Raw genomic sequence first — 16,513 nt, forward strand, 5'->3', positions numbered from 1 at the left:
GAGTAACATAACCTCTGGGAAAAGGTAGGACCTTGACAGCTTGGCACTGTTGCACAGGGAACATATGATGGCGATCTTACAGTCTCTAGCGAAATGATCGGAGGATGCACAACACTTGAAACAGATATTATGTTCTTTGAGAAATGTCTTGCGTTCTTCGATAGGCTTGTCCTTAAATGCACGACATTTGGAGAGAGAATGTGGTGCATTATGAATAGGACACTGTTGATCAAGCTTGCTTGCCTTGGTATCTTGTAATTTAGTGTCTGTAGCCAAGACGTTGGACGTCTTGGCTACAACAAAAGGATGCCTTAAGTCCTTGAACTTACTGTTGGTGGCAATACCCTTTGAAGTAGTTGAAGGAAAGATGGTTGTATCTGGATACAGGAAGCTTGGGTCATTCTTGGTTCTTGCAATCTTCCTCACGAACCCTGCAAAATAAGAAAAGGGGGGAAAAGAAACATGGTGTTCATATTTATACTTTGATCCTACGCTAGTTCACTCTCCCTGGAGATAACTAGGCAACTTTGCTACAATAGGATTTACGCCCCGAGCAGTGTCTAAATAGCTAAGACCTGGCAAACTAGGATCTGACTTAGCAATTTCAAGTTCATGAAGGAGGTCACCTAACTCTCTAAGCCTATGATTGTCCTTAACAGAGATCTTAGGAAAGTCCTTTAGTCTCTGGAATAAGGCAGATTCAATGACTTCGGGGCTCCCATAGTCTTGTTCCAGACGTTCCCAGGCAGCATTGAGGCCTGCTTCAAAGTTATAAATGTAGACAGATTTAAGTCTCTTTACTTGTTCTGAAGATTGACGCCCCAACCACCTTATTAGTAAGTCAAGTTCTGCTTGAGGTTCAATGTCCAAGTTCTTTGTTACCGCCTTAAATGTAGATCTCCAACTCCTATAATTCTCTGGGTGGTCGTCGAATCTAGACAGTCCAGTAGTAATTAACTCTCGCCGAATCATGTACTTGCTGAACTCTGCAATATCAACTCTTTCAGTTTTTACATCTACAGGTGATACCATCTTGGATCATGGTTGGTATCTGATGCTGGCTGATAGGTGGAGAGAAAGGTATTGCAGATGGGTTCAATCCAGGTAAGGGTCTGGTGTCTGAAGATCTCTGTGCGTTTGAAGTTGAAGTTAACTGTATTAAATGAGGTATAGAGTTCACTCCGTAGTCTTCTGTTGTGCCCTTGTAATCTCTATTCACATATGGTTGTGGTGGCACATGAGCTGGATAGGTTGGTACACTTAAATTTATGACACGCGGTAGTTGTGGAGTGTCTCTGTTGGCAGGTGCGTCTGGTTGGTCAGCTTGCTTTGACGACTTGTTGCCTTCCGATTGACTTGCTGGATGATTATGGGAAGAATCTCCAACTGTAGGTGGAACTGTATCGTCGTGGTTCTGGGTTAAGACAAACTGTAGGGTCCTTTCAACAGGGTCTTGACAAGCAGCCAAACTGGGACAATATGCTCCTTCTTCTTCTAAAAGGGCTTGTTCCAAGACGGATAATTCTGCTAAGGCTACTTCCTTTTCTCTATTCTTCTGAAGGATTTCTAGCTGAACCTCTGATTCTGCTTGTATTCTTGCTTGAATGCGTTTACCTTCTGCTTCCTTGCATTTAGCTTCTGCTTCCTTGCATTTAGCATCTGCCTCCTTGCATTTAGCTTCTGCCTTGAAGGCTGCTTCTCTTTCAGAAAAGGTAGCTTGAACCTGGGCTACTGCAACCTTTTGGCGAGCCTTGAGTATTTGGTCGCTCAGTGTTGACCTTACAGAGCAGGACCGCAATGACTTAGAAGATGATTTATGATATGAGCGGGCAGATCTATTTGATTTTCCTGAGCGTCTGGAAGAAGCAGATATACAGGATGTAGTTTCATGTAGTTGTGCTAATCTACCCTCTATCTGTGTCTTTGCTTCAAGATAAGTGATATGTCTCTGCTGGTCAGTAGAAATAAAGTTCTTTAATTCTATTGAAGCTTCCTCTACATTGGAATGTGACAAAAGGGAAGAGTACTTTTCAGAAAGTCTTTTATAATTCTCAAATGCCTTCTTAACCCTTGAGAGGGCAGTGTTCAATTGCTCAGAATTGTTGCTAGTTTCATTACTGGCTGTTATACAACTTAAAGTTTTCTCCCATAATGCAGTCAGGTTACTGTATGTCTCTTCCTTACTTGCATCATAAACCTCTCTTGCCTTCAAAGATGGATGAGGGGCTCTAACAGGATGAGCAGAATGCAGCATGGTGTCTGTTTTATCTTGATTACATGCAGGTGACTCATGAGTGGGATCTCTGTCAGACATAATGGCAAGTGCTGTAGTTTTAGTGTCTTGTTGGAAATCTGCAGAAATCTGTAGTTACTTTTATTTGCAAGCAGGCTGAGCTGGGGAGCTGAATGTCTATTGCAATGAGGCAGCTGGAGCAGCCGCCTGGCTCACACTGGATGCTCCACTCAGTGCACAGACAGGATTACTGTTCTTCATACAGGAGAATGGTTACTCACAGTTCTGAAGCTGCAGAGATGGCTGTGTGATGGATTCTCATGGAGATTTACTGGAAATTTACTGTTCTGTCTTGGCATCGGTTGTACTTGTGGCGAGATTCGTTTAGACCCGGTCTGTCAGAATGTGTACAGCAAGTTGAATGATCGCCTTAACAGATAGTTTACTCAATGAATAACAACTTCAGAGGTGTTTTCCAAAGCTTCTTTATGCTTCAAGGTAACAAAGGTATGAACATAAAGGTGTTTTCATAGGTAAATTTCCAGTGATGTACATAGCCTCCTCACTCTACAGTATCTTGATAACCACTAAACAAAAATGGTGTTACAACAGGAAATGAAGGTGGAAGCAACCAACTAGTCAGAAACAGCAGGGGTGTGTGGATGATACCAAATAACATTATAATATAACATGTAAATAACAACTGCTAAACAGTAAAGCTGCGTGGCAGCACATATAGTGTATATGATACATTTCTAAAGTATTCAGAGCCCCTTCCCTTTTTTAATTCTGTTTTGTTGCAGTCTGATACTATAGTTGTTTAAATTAATTTTTTTTTCATTAATTTACACTCAGTACCCCATAATGATAAAGTGAAAATTTTTTTTTTAGAAATGTCTGAATTTATTAAAAATAAAAAAATATATATATCACATTGACATAAGTGTGCAACAACACTTTAAATTTAGTTCAGGTGCCTTTCATTTCTCTTGATGATTGCTGAGACATTTCTGCTAGGGTTGCCACCTCTTCCCTTTAAACCTGAACATATAATAATTACACAGGTTCTGAGGCTATTTTAATGCAGATAAGGCACTAGGTGAGTTTAATTACCACCTTAATCAGCCACAGAACCTGTGTAATTCATGTGTTCGGGTTTAAAAGGATGAGGTGGCAACCCTAGTTTCTACACCTTGATTGGTGTCCACCTGTGGTAAATAAAATTGATTGGACATGATTTGGAAAGGCATACACTTCTCTATAAAAGACCTCACAGCTGGCAATGTATATTGTATCACAACAAAGGCCATGAAGTCAAAGGAACTGCCTGCAGAGCTCAGATAGTAGAATAATGCAAGGCACAGATATGGGGAAGGCTACAAATAAATTTTGCTGCACTGAGGGTTCTCAAGAGCACAGTAGCCTCCATAGTTTTTAAATAGAAGAAGTTTGGCACAACCAGGACTCTTCCAAAAGCTGGAAATTCTGGAAGAACCCTTTCCATGCTACTATATACCCTTTCCAGCAAACCTTGCAATACAAAATAGGGATTTTTAGTTCACACATATTGCAATACATGTTTAAGCTGGCCATCTGGGTCAAAGTAATCCCCTTTGGCCAGTCCTACTCTGCTCTGCCAATGCAAATGCTACTGTGGACACAATGCCAACATGGGGCAAAAAGACACAAAGTTGGGGAGAGCTATTCGGCTTTGTTCTGGCTACTGACCGGCAATGCAACAGAAACAGGATATCTTTCTTGGATACACAGAATATAACTGAATACTAACATTTATAGGTGAAGTTGATCTAGCGAATATCTGATTGCCTCTTGTGGGATCAGGAAGGAATTTGTTTCCCTGTAGGAGCAAATTGGATTATGCTTTGCTGTTTTTTTTTTTTTGCCTTCCTCTGGATCAACTGTGGGTATAGGATTATAACTTTTTTTTTTTTTTAATGGTTGAACTGGATGAACTGTTTTTCTTTTTTTCAGCCAGACTAACTATATAAGATATATCTGAACTCAAATCTCAATAGCATGTATATGCATTTATCTATCAGGTGCTAAAAGGGTGTAACCACGTTAACCCTAGAAATTCTGGAAGAAACCTCTGCACACTGCTATATACTCTTTACATCAGACTTTGCAATAAAAATAGGGATTTTTAGTTCACACATATTGCAGTGCATGTTTAGACTGGCCAACTATGGTTACACCCCTTTAGCACCTCAAAGATAAATGTATGTACAAGATATTGGGATTTGAGCACAGGTATATCTTGCATTAAAGTAGCCAGACTAAAACCTAGTAGCTCTCCCCCCACTTTGTGTCTGTTTGTCCCATGTTGTCATTGTGTCCACAGTAGCATTGGCAGAGCAGAGTAGGACTGGCCAAAGGTGATTACTTTGACGCAGTTGGCCAGCTTAAACATGTATTGCAATATGTATGTACTGAAAATTCCTATTTTTATTGCAAAGTTTGCTGGAAAGGTTATACAGCAGTGTGCAGTGGGTTCTTCCTGAATTTCTAGTGTTAACATGTGGCTACACTCCTTTTAGCACCCGATAGATAAATGCATGTACAAGCTATTGGGATTTGAGCACAGGTATATTTTGTTTCTCTTCCAAAAGCTAGTCGCTTTTGGGTAATCTTGGGAAAGTCAAATTGTTTAGGGCAGTGGTTTCCAAACTGTGGCCCTTTGCTTGCCTTTATCTGGCCCTTAAGGCAATATTCCTGCGACTGACACCAACAATGGGGTATAATTCCTGCCACTGACACCAATAATTGGGCACTCTTCCTACTACTGACACCAATGATGGGGCACTATTTCTTCCACTGACACCAATGATGGGGCATAATTCCATCCACAGACAACAAAAATGGGGTACCATTCTCCCAATGACACCAGCTATTTCTCCCCCTAATACTAAAGATCAGGCTTTGTTTACTCCCACTGGGTATAGTCTGCCCCCCCTAAAGTCTACACTAAACTGGCCCTTTCTTTAGAAGGTTGGGAGACCCCTGGTTTAGGGAATTAGGAATAATTATTTTTCTGTGGGAGCTAATTGAATCATGCTTTAGGGGTTTTGGTGTCTTCCTCTGGATCAACTGAGGGTGTATGCTTCTAAGGATATAAGGTTTTTTTGTTTTTTTTTATTCAATGTTGAACTTGATGTACGTGTGTCTTTTTTAAGCCTAATTAACTATTGATGGGCTGAACACCCCACTGTTCAGTACGCGGCCAAACATTTGAACCTACCGAAAATTCGACCTCGAACTTTGAACAGGGGCAATTTACCGAACGGTATCTTACCGTGTCTGAGTATGTGGTAAGATACTGCTCATTTACTAAAATACTGCATGAGTTATATTATTAAGTCATGCGGTAGTTTAGTAGTGAAACATTCATTCATATTTCAGCTGTAAGTGGGATTCCCCAGTGACAGCTAAATGTAAAAAGAATTGTCAGCATTGCAATAAAAATAGAAACGGCATTGGGTCCCGCCTCCCATCCATAACAAGCCCTTCAGGTCTGGTATGGATTTTGAGGGGAACCCCCCATGCCAAAATAAAAAAAATGGAGTGGGGGTTCACCCCCCCAAGATCTATACCAGACCCTTATCCGAGCATGCAGGTCAGGAAAGGGGGGGGGCGAGCGAGTGCCCCCCACGAACCATACCAGGCCACAGGCCCTCAACATGGGGGGTGCTGTGGGGCAGCAGGGGCTACCTCCCTAAAGCAACTTGTCCCCATGTTGATGGGGACAAGGGCCTCTTCCCCACAACATTAGCTGGTGTTTGTGGGGGTCTTATTGGAATCTGGAAGCCCCCTATATCAAGGGGGTCCCCAGATCCCACCTCCATGTGAAAGAATATGTGGTACATGGTACCGCTGCCTATTCACTAAAAAGTCCTTTATTAAAAACAAAAATAAGATAAATGTCCACCGCAGTAGATCCAACGTCAATCACGATGCCCGCTGCACTGCAATGACAGTCCTTAAATAGGGTAATGACGTCATGAGGGGCGGGATCACCCTGCCCCTTGCAAAGTCATCATGCCCCGTGATTGGCCAAAGCATTGCACCTGACCTATGGTCAGATGCAGTGCTTTGGCCAACAACTATGCATTGTCAGGGCACAGTGCATTGTGGGGAGCGGCGTGGAGAAGAGCCTGCCGAATGCCTGTGCCATTCATGTGTTCACCGAACACATGAACAGCCTATGTTTGAGTTGACCTTACATTTGACTCAAACATGCAGCCCATCATCATTGGCTGTTTGTGTGTTTGCCTAACACTCGAACTTATAGGGGGTTCAGCGGGGAGTTTGTACTCCATAATGCAATACGCTACGGCACATTGGGATTGGCCAAAGCATTGCACCTGACTACAGGTCAGATGCAGTGCTTTGGCCAATCACAGCTTGAGTTCACAGGAGGAGCCATGATTGGCCAAAGCCTTGGTGACTTTGGCCAATCATGGCTCAGGGGCCAAATCCATGGCCAAAATATATATAAATCTGCTTATACAGCAGTGTTGTGTAGTGTGTGATAGGGGCAGCTTTGCGTGGTGTTATAGGGGCAACCTTGCGCGGTGTTATAGGGGCAACCTTGCGCGGTTTTATAGGGGCAGCCTTGCGCGGTGTTATAGGGGCAGCTTTGCGCAGTGTTATAGGGGCAGCTTTGCGCAGTGTTATAGGGGCAGCCTTGTGCAGTGTTATGGGGCAGTCTTGCACAGTGTTGTGTTGTAGCGTCAGACTTGCGCAGTGTTATAGGGGCAAAAAAAAAAAAAACAGTTTATAGAGCATCAAGCACAAACATATTGCACCAAAATCCCATCCCACACAAAAAAATAAAAGTGATATAAATCCCCTAAAAAAAATCCACATCAAGTCCAAAAGGCCACAAAGGAGAGTCAGCTGCTCACAGGCAGCTAAGAGAGGGCAAGCAGCCTCTGTGTCCACAGTGAAAAGTGGTGGTCAAGGGCATGGTGTATCCTCTGCAGACAGGGCACGCTTGTCCTTTTTTTCCGGTGAGGGCCGTATTATAGAGCCACAACATGCAGAAAGAGGTGGTGGAGTGGATAACAAAGCCATCCTAATCCTCTTCCATCTTCTAACACCAAGGCTCATACTATTTTGCCTTTCTCCGCAGCTGCCAAAGCAGCCTATTCCACAGACTCCTTGTCCAACACAGATGCCCCACCATCATGCATGGAGGAGTCAACGGAATTATTTGATCATAGTGTCATTTATATGCTGCTGGAGGATGTACAGCAATTTGAATACTCTGATGGTGGTTCTCAGGTTCATGAAAGGAGTGATGTGAGCGGGGGTGCCAGTGAGGGCAGTCATGTTCCCCCAGCCTCAGCACACTGCCAAGTTGGTTCCAGTGACTAGGAGGAAGGGGATGATGAGGTCACTGACTGCACTTGGGTGCCTGAGAGAACAGAGAAGGTAAGTGAGGAGGAGGCACAACTCCAATGAGGCAGGATGTCCTCCAGGGGCAGGCGTAAGGACAGCCAATCGATGGCATCATACGACAGAGCTCAATGCAGGTGCAGGGTGCTGCTGACTCCCAGCAGACTTCCAAAAGTTCTCTGGTGTGGGCTTTTTTCAACACGTGCAGCAGACCACAGCATTGCTGTTTGCAATCTCTGTCTGAGGCAGATCAAGCATGGCCAAAACATCAGCTGCTTGGGTACCACATGCTTGACAAGACATATGATGAGCTGCCATGCAGCCCCTTGGCAACAGCACCTGAAAGACCCACTTCCGAAAAAAGTGCAGACTTCTTCTTGCTCCTCATCTGGGATCTCTACTTCTACTCCAAAACATCAGGTCTTCTCAACAGCCTCCACTGAGAGGAGTGATGGTACAGCAGTGGGTGCCACAGGTCGTGCCACCCCATCTGATAGTAGTACACCACCTATTGATTTCAGCAGGCAAATTTCTGTTTCAATATTTTTATTAAGAAAGTTTTTGTTTTAAGAATATAACAAGCTCAAGATACGCCCACGCAGGGGCAGAGCAAAATAATAACACATAAACAGATACATCCTGCTGACTTGTATTAGCCAAATAATGAAATGTCCAATGACATCAAGGAGGCATCAGCAGGCAAATTTTACCCCAGTTTAAGAATCGTAAAAAAAAAATACTGTCCCACCCATTAACATGCTCAGCGTCAAAATGCTAGCATTGCCAAATTGCTAGCCTTACAACTGCTGCCTTTTCATCTGGTGGACACAGAATGTGCTGTACCACAGTGGCAAGTTCCATAAAGTGGTCCAGCAGGCATGGTCAGGGAAGTTACATATCCTTCACGGCACACTGGGTAACTCTGCTAGCAGCTTTGAAGGATGCAGGACAGGGTTCAGTGCTGGATCTTGTTCCACCACCATGCCTCCAAAAAGTTAGTGGTGATTCTGCCACATCTGTCTGCTCCACCCTCTCCTCTTCCTCTGCCTCTATGGCCTCTTCTGCTGAATTGTCATCTGAATCAGCAGTGCTTCATAAGCATTCAAAGGACTACGCAAGCATTCAGTCTAAAAGATTCCACGCAGTGCTTCAACTGGTCTGTCTAGGGGACAGAAGCCACACCAGGCCAGAGATTCTGTCAGCTCTGCAGGGGTAGGCAGAGGTGGTTGTTGCCATGGCAGGGTGAGCCAGGAATGGTTGTATGTGACAATGGCACCAACCTTCTCTCCGCCCTCCAACAGGGACACTTGACACATGTTTCATGCTTGGCACACGTCCTGAATTTGGTGGTGCAGCATTTCTTGAACAGGTACCCAGGCTTTCAAGATCTTCTGAGGCAGACCAGAAAAGTCTGTGGCCATTTCTGGAAGTCATACACGGCCATGTTTGGCTGGCTGAAATTCAACGGGAATTCAAACTGCCCACCAACCGACTCATTTGTGACATGCCCACTCGGTGGAACTCAACTTTGGCAATGCTGCAGCTGCTGCACAAGAAGCAGAGGGCCATCAATGAGCATCTGTGTAAATATGGAACAAGGACAGGCTCAGGGGAGCTTGGCTTCTTTTCGATACGCCAGTGGCTGCTGATAAAGGATGCATTCACTGTCCTGTCACCATTTGAGGAGGCCACAAGGATGGTGAGCCGCAACATTGCATGCATCAGTTACACTATCCCTCTAGTCTTCCTGCTGGAGCAAACGCTACGTGGAATCATGGTGTCAGGGCTCCCGGGTGTGACCAGAGGTATGTGACTGACGCAGGGAAACGCAGACTTCAGATATGTTATAAACAATGTAATTTATTAACACTAACAATACAAACATAAACGCAGTGCAATACTAAAACATAACACAGTGCAAACAAACCAAACCAAACCACCCACAGATAACAGTACATACAATGCAAGCGTCGTCAGGCAGGCAGGCCGGGTCAATATCAATCGGGCAGGTAGGTACAGGGGGAGCAAGCGGAGAATGGTCGGGGTCACAAGCCAGGTTCAGCAGGTAGCGGGCAGCGTGGTACAGAGGGTCAGGCAGAGGAGAATGGTCAGACAAGCCAGGGATCAGGAGCAGGAGAATGGTCAGACAAGCCAGGGATCAGAGCAGGGTCAGCAGAGAATCAGACAGGAACAGGGAACAGGAACAGGATACAGGGCCCAGGAGAAACATACACCAAGGCAGAGTCTGCAGGTCTGGCCATCCCTTAAATACCCCAGTGTAAGCAGTTTCAGGTGTTTAGCTGGCTGCAAGGTTGAGTCTCTGATTGCTGGGAGCACCCGCTGGCCAGCCCCGGTACTGCAGCCCATAAGGCAGGCGAGTCCCACCATTGCTGGCCAGTCCATTCCTGACAGTACCCCCCCTCAAGGAGCGGCCTCAGGACGCTCCAAACAGTCCTAGCTGGGCAAAATGTTCCACCGCCCGGGTCTGGTAACTGGCGGGATATCAAAGACTGGCACACCGGGCAGGACTCCGGGCAGCGGCACACCGGGCAGGGGCACACCGGGCAGAGGCACACCGGGCAGAGGCACACCGGGCAGAGGCACATCGGGCTGGACTCCGGGCAGAGGCACATCGGGCTGGACTCCGGGCAGAGGCACATAGGGCTGGACTCCGGGCAGAGGCACATCGGGCTGGACCCCGGGCAGAGGCACATCGGGCTGGACTCCGGGCAGAGGCACTCCGGGCAGCGGCACACCGGGCAGAGGCACTCCGGGCAGAGGCACACCGGGCTGGACTCCGGGCAGAGGCACATCGGGCTGGACTCCGGGCAGAGGCACATCGGGCTGGACTCCGGGCAGAGGCACATCGGGCTGGACTCCGGGCAGAGGCACATCGGGCTGGACTCCGGGCAGAGGCACATCGGGCTGGACTCCGGGCAGAGGCACATCGGATTACCAGGCGAATCAGCAGGCAGCGGGCCACCAGGCGGAGCAGCAGGCACCGGGCCACCAGGCGGAGCAGCAGGTACCGGGCCACCGGGCGGAGCAGCAGGCACCGGGCCCCCGGTCAGGGCGACAGGCATCGGGCCCCCAGGCGGGGCGACAGGCACCGGGCCCTAAGGCGGAGTAGCAGGCACTGGGCCCCCAGCAGAGTAGCAGGCACCGGGCCCCCAGGCGGGGCGACAGGCGTCGGGCCCCCAGGCGGGGCGACAGGCGTCGGGCCCCCAGGCGGGGCGACAGGCATCGGGCCCCCAAGCGGAGCGGCGGGCCCCCAGGAGGGGCGACAGGCATCGGGCCCCCAAGCGGAGCGGCGGGCACCGGGCCCCCAGGAGGGGCGACAGGCATAGGGCCCCCAGGCGGAGCAACGGGCACCGGACCCCCAGGCGGAGCGACAGGTCTCGGGCCCCCAGGCGGAGCGGCGGGCGCCGGACCCCCAGGCGGAGCGACAGGTCTCGGGCCCCCAGGCGGAGCGGCGGGCGCCGGACCCCCAGGCGGAGCGACAGGTCTCAGGCCCCCAGGCAGAGCGACAGGTCTCAGGCCCCCAGGCGGAGCGGCGGGCGCCGGACCCCCAGGCGGAGCGGCGGGCGCCGGACCCCCAGGCGGAGCGGCGGGTCTCGGGCCCCCAGGCGGAGCGGCGGGCACCGAGTCACCAGGCACGACAGTGGGCTCCGAGTCAACTGGCAAGACTGCGGGCACCGAGTCAACTGGCAAGACTGCGGGCACCGAGCCAACTGGCGGAACAGCGGGCACCGAGTCGTCTGGCAAGACTGCGGGCACTGAGTCGTCTGGCAAGACTGCGGGCACCGAGTCGTCTGGCAAGACTGCGGGCACCGAGTCGTCTGGCAAGACTGCGGGCACCGAGTCAACTGGCGGAACAGCGAGCATCGAGTCAACTGGCGGAACAGCGGGCTTCGAGTCGTCTGGCAAGACTGCGGGCACCGAGTCGTCTGGCAAGACTGCGGGCACCGAGTCGTCTGGCAAGACTGCGGGCACCGAGTCGTCTGGCAAGACTGCGGGCACCGAGTCGTCTGGCGGAACAGCGGGCATCGAGTCAACTGGCGGAACAGCGGGCATCGAGTCATCTGGCAAGACTGCGGGCACCGAGTCGTCTGGCAAGACTGCGGGCACCGAGTCGTCTGGCAAGACTGCGGGCACCGAGTCGTCTGGCAAGACTGCGGGCACCGAGTCGTCTGGCAAGACTGCGGGCACTGAGTCGTCTGGCAAGACTGCGGGCACCGAGTCACCAGGTATGACAGCGGGCACTGGGTCACCAGGCATCAGGTCATTTAGCTCGCCAGCGGGCACCGCGTCATCTGGCAAGGCAGTGGGCACCGGGTCACCAGGCATTGGATCGTCAGGCTGGATCAGTTCATCATGCTGGGTAGAGGCATCAGGCTGAATGCAGGCATCCGGCTGAGTAAAGGCATCAGGCTGAGTAGAGGCATCAGGCTGAATAGAGGCTTCAGGCTGAGTAGAGGCTTCAGGCTGAGTAGAGGCTTCAGGCTGAACCACGGAAGGCAGGTTCACCGGTTTGGATACTGGCAGGATGGTATTGGTTGGAAAGAATTTTCGCTTTTTTCTGGTTTTAACTACTGGAGCACTGCAAGTAAACGCAGGTCTGCAAACGAATGGAGCAGCTGGAGACAGAGAAGAGCTGGAGGATGGAACAGGGGAGGGAGCAGTTGCTACAGAGGACTTCTTTACAGGGTTAAAGGCAGGATAGGTGCAGCGAGTGGGAACAGGGTACTGACATGCGGTAGATAGCAGGGCAGGAGGAGCTGTTGGGAATGCAGGAATAGAGCTTTGAGGAAATAGATTAGAAGCAGGACTGGGTTTTTGTAAGCTGACTGAGGCTGGGTGCAACAAATCTGTCCATGTCTGCAGTATGGGTTGAACAAAGCTGAGCTTACACAAAGCCTGTCTGACTAAAGACTGCACTGCGTTTATACAATCTCTTAGTGTCTGTGGTGAACATGCAGCATAATGCTCCAAGAAGCAATCCACATCATCCTCTAATAACCATACCAGGGACTCTACCTGGTCAGCACTAAATGGGGGCAAAAATTCATCCCTGCATTCGGGGGTACCAGATGAAACCAACTCCGCACAAATCTGAATCAATGGCTGCACCTCAGAGAATTCTGTGCCCTGATCTACTAGAACATGAGCGAGCCGTATACATTCTAGCAGTTCATCCCGGGTATACTCCTTCAGAGTTTGATAAGCATACTCCCTGTCATCAAACACTAGCAGATATAAATACGCAACCTCATCCAGATCCATCCTTCCCATCAACAAACCAAGATGGCTTCCCTGTGCAGCCACTTCTGGTCAGGATTGGCCTTGGTGTAATGTCAGGGCTCCCGGGTGTGACCAGAGGTATGTGACTGACGCAGGGAAACGCAGACTTCAGATATGTTATAAACAATGTAATTTATTAACACTAACAATACAAACATAAACGCAGTGCAATACTAAAACATAACACAGTGCAAACGAACCAAACCAAACCACCCACAGATAACAGTACATACAATGCAAACGTCGTCAGGCAGGCCGGGTCAATATCAATCGAGCAGGAAGTTACAGGGGGAGCAAGCGGAGAATGGTCGGGGTCACAAGCCAGGTTCAGCAGGTAGCGGGCAGCCTGGTACAGAGGGTCAGGCAGAGGAGAATGGTCAGACAAGCCAGTGATCAGGAGCAGGAGAATGGTCAGACAAGCCAGGGATCAGAGCAGGGTCAGCAGAGAATCAGACAGGAACAGGGAACAGGAGAAACATACACCAAGGCAGAGTCTGCAGGTCTGGCCATCCCTTAAATACCCCAGTGTAAGCAGTTTCAGGTGTTTAGCTGGCTGCAAGGTTGAGTCTCTGATTGCTGGGAGCACCCGCTGGCCAGCCCCGGTACTGCAGCCCATAAGGCAGGCGAGTCCCACCATTGCTGGCCAGTCCATTCCTGACACATGGACAGGGCACTTGAGGTAGAACAGCGGAGGAAGAGAAGAATTTCCTGTCCTTTTAAGGCCCCCTTTATGCTGAAACCATTCCTGCGGGGCTGCAGAACACACAGCAGGAGAAGGAAGAGGAGGAGGATTGCAGCAGCATGAAAGTAGAGGATAACATACAGCAGTCTTCAGGTGGCAGTTTTCAGTCCCCAGAAACCCAGCCAGGAGTAGTATGTGGCTGGGAGGAGGTAGTTCCTGACAATGTCATCCTCAGTGACCCAGAGGACTCAGAATCTCCTGCCTCTTTAAACATGGGCTCCCTGATTCTGCAAAGCCTGCGCAAGGACCCGAGGATTTGTGTAATTAAGAAGAGGGATCAATACTGGTTGGCAACCATTCTTAATCCTTGTTACAAAGGTAAAGTTGCAGAGCTCATCCAGTCTTTGCAGAGGGAGCAGAGGATGAAACACCCTGAGGACGCCCCTGAAAAACAAATTTGTGTAACACCTTCCACACAATGGGAGGTTACCATTTCCTGGACAATGTGTTTATGAAGCTACATTCTGTCAAAGGAAGAGTGGTGGAGAAAGCGGCCGGCTGACCAATGCCTTTAAACAGTTCTTTAGTCCTCAGCACCCAGGGCTTTTAGGTTTAAGCACCCATCGGCAGTGTATGCATCATATGGTGCAGGATTATCTAGGGGCAAGAGCAGACTTGGAGACCTTTCCAAATGAGCATCCACTGGGTTACTGGGTTTTGAGACTGGATCACTGGCCAGAACTTGATCAATAAGCCATCTAGCTACTGGCCTGTCCTGCATCCAACACGCTTTCCGAACGGACATGCAGTGCTGCTGGAGGTTTTGAGATGGATAAAAGAGTGCGTCTGTCCACAGACTCCGTTGACTAACTGACATTTATCAAAATGAAACAGTCCTGGATCAACAGCAACCTGATGCTCCTGATGCTGATGTAACTGATTACATTTGCTAGGGATCTGGGATCCCTTGAAGACTGCCTATTCTATTCCTGAATCCTGATTTTGCTAGCTTCCAACAATTTTTTTTGGTTTAGGGCACAATCAACACCCAAGGCACAATTTTTTGGCACCTGTTTTTACAGGTGCATGTAATTTCATCTTTTTTTTACCATTTTTCTCTAATTGTTAACAATTTTTAACTGCAGAGCCCATGCCTGCACCCAGTAAGAGTAACTGAGGGGTTACAGTGTTCAGGCACCACCACGCTCAATTTTTCTGCACCTGTATGACAGGTGCATATAAACTGAATTTTTAGAGCAGGGTCCAATCCTGCACTCATCAAGAATAACTCTGAAGGGTTACGGTGTGAAGGCACCACTAACTGTTCACTCGCTAAACACCCCACAATGCACTGTGCTCCCACAGTGCACAGTATCCACCCCACACTATATAAGACAGAGGGGAGAATACTCCCCCCAAAAAAGAAAAAACAATTAAATAAAGAATAATGATTAAAATAAATAATATAAGCAAAAAATACATAAAAAAACAAATCTGGTATAGAGGGGGGACCCCACGCTGTTTTTTTTTATAAACATGTAATTTATAAAAAAAAAAAAAAAGTCAATACATTGTACAGATGTGCAACTTGCAGGTAGTTTAAGGGGACCCCCCCAGGCATGATATTTAAAGGAATTTTTCAAAAAAAATTTTTTACTTTCAACAAGGAAAAAGGACTGCTCCTTTAAAAAGTGGTACTTTTTGAAAAATATATATTCACTGAATCACATCCCTCAGAGCAGTACCTGAGTCCCCATACCACTTTTATGGCCAATAACTTGCATATAAGCCTTCAAAATGGGCACTTTTGAACTTGCAAGTTCGGGCCCCATAGACTTATATTGGGTTCGATGTTCAAGGCGAACCTTTGGTCCTTTCGAATGTTCTACTGCGAACTGAACCAGGGGGTGTTCGACCCATCATACCCATCATTATATATAACTATGTTTCTTTACTCTGCAGGTCTGAAAATGTCTTGGCTGCCATTGTTGGTTTTAGTGGTGATTTTGCTGTCTCTACCTGGTTCTCAAGGTAAGAAACATGTTCTGCATATGTAGCTCCATATGTGGTGGGTCATTAGAGGATAAATATATATTTTCTTTGTTCAAATGTTTTATTGTAGAAACACATACGTGTACAGACTATAATAAAGCATTGTGTAAATGGTAATTTGTTACCCTTCATTGTGATAAATAAATATTTTACATGAATGAGTATACCTGAGTTCCTGGATCTACCAACCTTTGAGGAACATAAGGGGGTCAATGCAGAATGTGAGGTAAAATGCCACAGGAATCACAAGGGGCCATGGACAGAGACCTGGATAGAGTCTCCTCTTTCCATTCATTAAGCAAAGGATCAGATGCCTCCAATACAATCATTTAACTCACCTTTGGCCACTTAATATAAAGGCAGATACACTGACTGAGCTGAACATTTTCTTTTGAAATGAATGATAGCTGAAATGTATAAAATCCTCCTTAAATCATGATGACTGATTCTAAAAAAACATTCAATCTATTTTTCAGTGATCCTAGTAAAAGAACATGAAATACATCTTTAAATTACCTTCCCATAATACCCTACACACCACAACCTGGACCAACACCATGAGCCAATCAGCTCTATAACATTGATTGGCAAGCAGGAGGACAAGGTCTTTTAGCATCAAAGGAAAAAAGGCCACAGTGCACCTCCCTCTATGGGCTATGAACTTCTTCGGCAGTATAGATTGGAGAGCATGTTCTTTCGGAAACCCCCTCCTGCTGAAGCACCCAAGGTGGACTCTTTTTCTGACTACCTCTCAACTACTGACAAGTTTTCAGGCACTGGGATCCTGTTTAAAAGAAATGAGATTAGTGGTGTAGACCTCATCATTG

The 16,513-nt window shown here is 47.8% G+C and overlaps 1 protein-coding gene across 1 annotated transcript in view; it reads left to right on the forward strand.

Moving 5' to 3' along the window:
* The window catches only part of LOC149457448 (struthiocalcin-2-like), a 56,270-nt gene that overhangs the window by 16,349 nt on the left and 23,408 nt on the right, over positions 1–16,513 (forward strand). Inside the window, exon 2 of the mRNA XM_089683661.1 lies at positions 15,597–15,665. Coding sequence (XP_089539787.1) covers positions 15,605–15,665 — 61 coding nt within the window. The 5' untranslated portion in view covers positions 15,597–15,604. The remainder of the gene's footprint in view (positions 1–15,596; positions 15,666–16,513) is intronic.

Source organism: Staurois parvus, unplaced genomic scaffold (genome assembly GCF_062004578.1).
Source record: "Staurois parvus isolate SC_StPar_1 unplaced genomic scaffold, SC_StPar_1.0 ptg000320l, whole genome shotgun sequence".
In the NCBI taxonomy this organism is placed as follows: Eukaryota; Metazoa; Chordata; class Amphibia; order Anura; family Ranidae; genus Staurois; species Staurois parvus.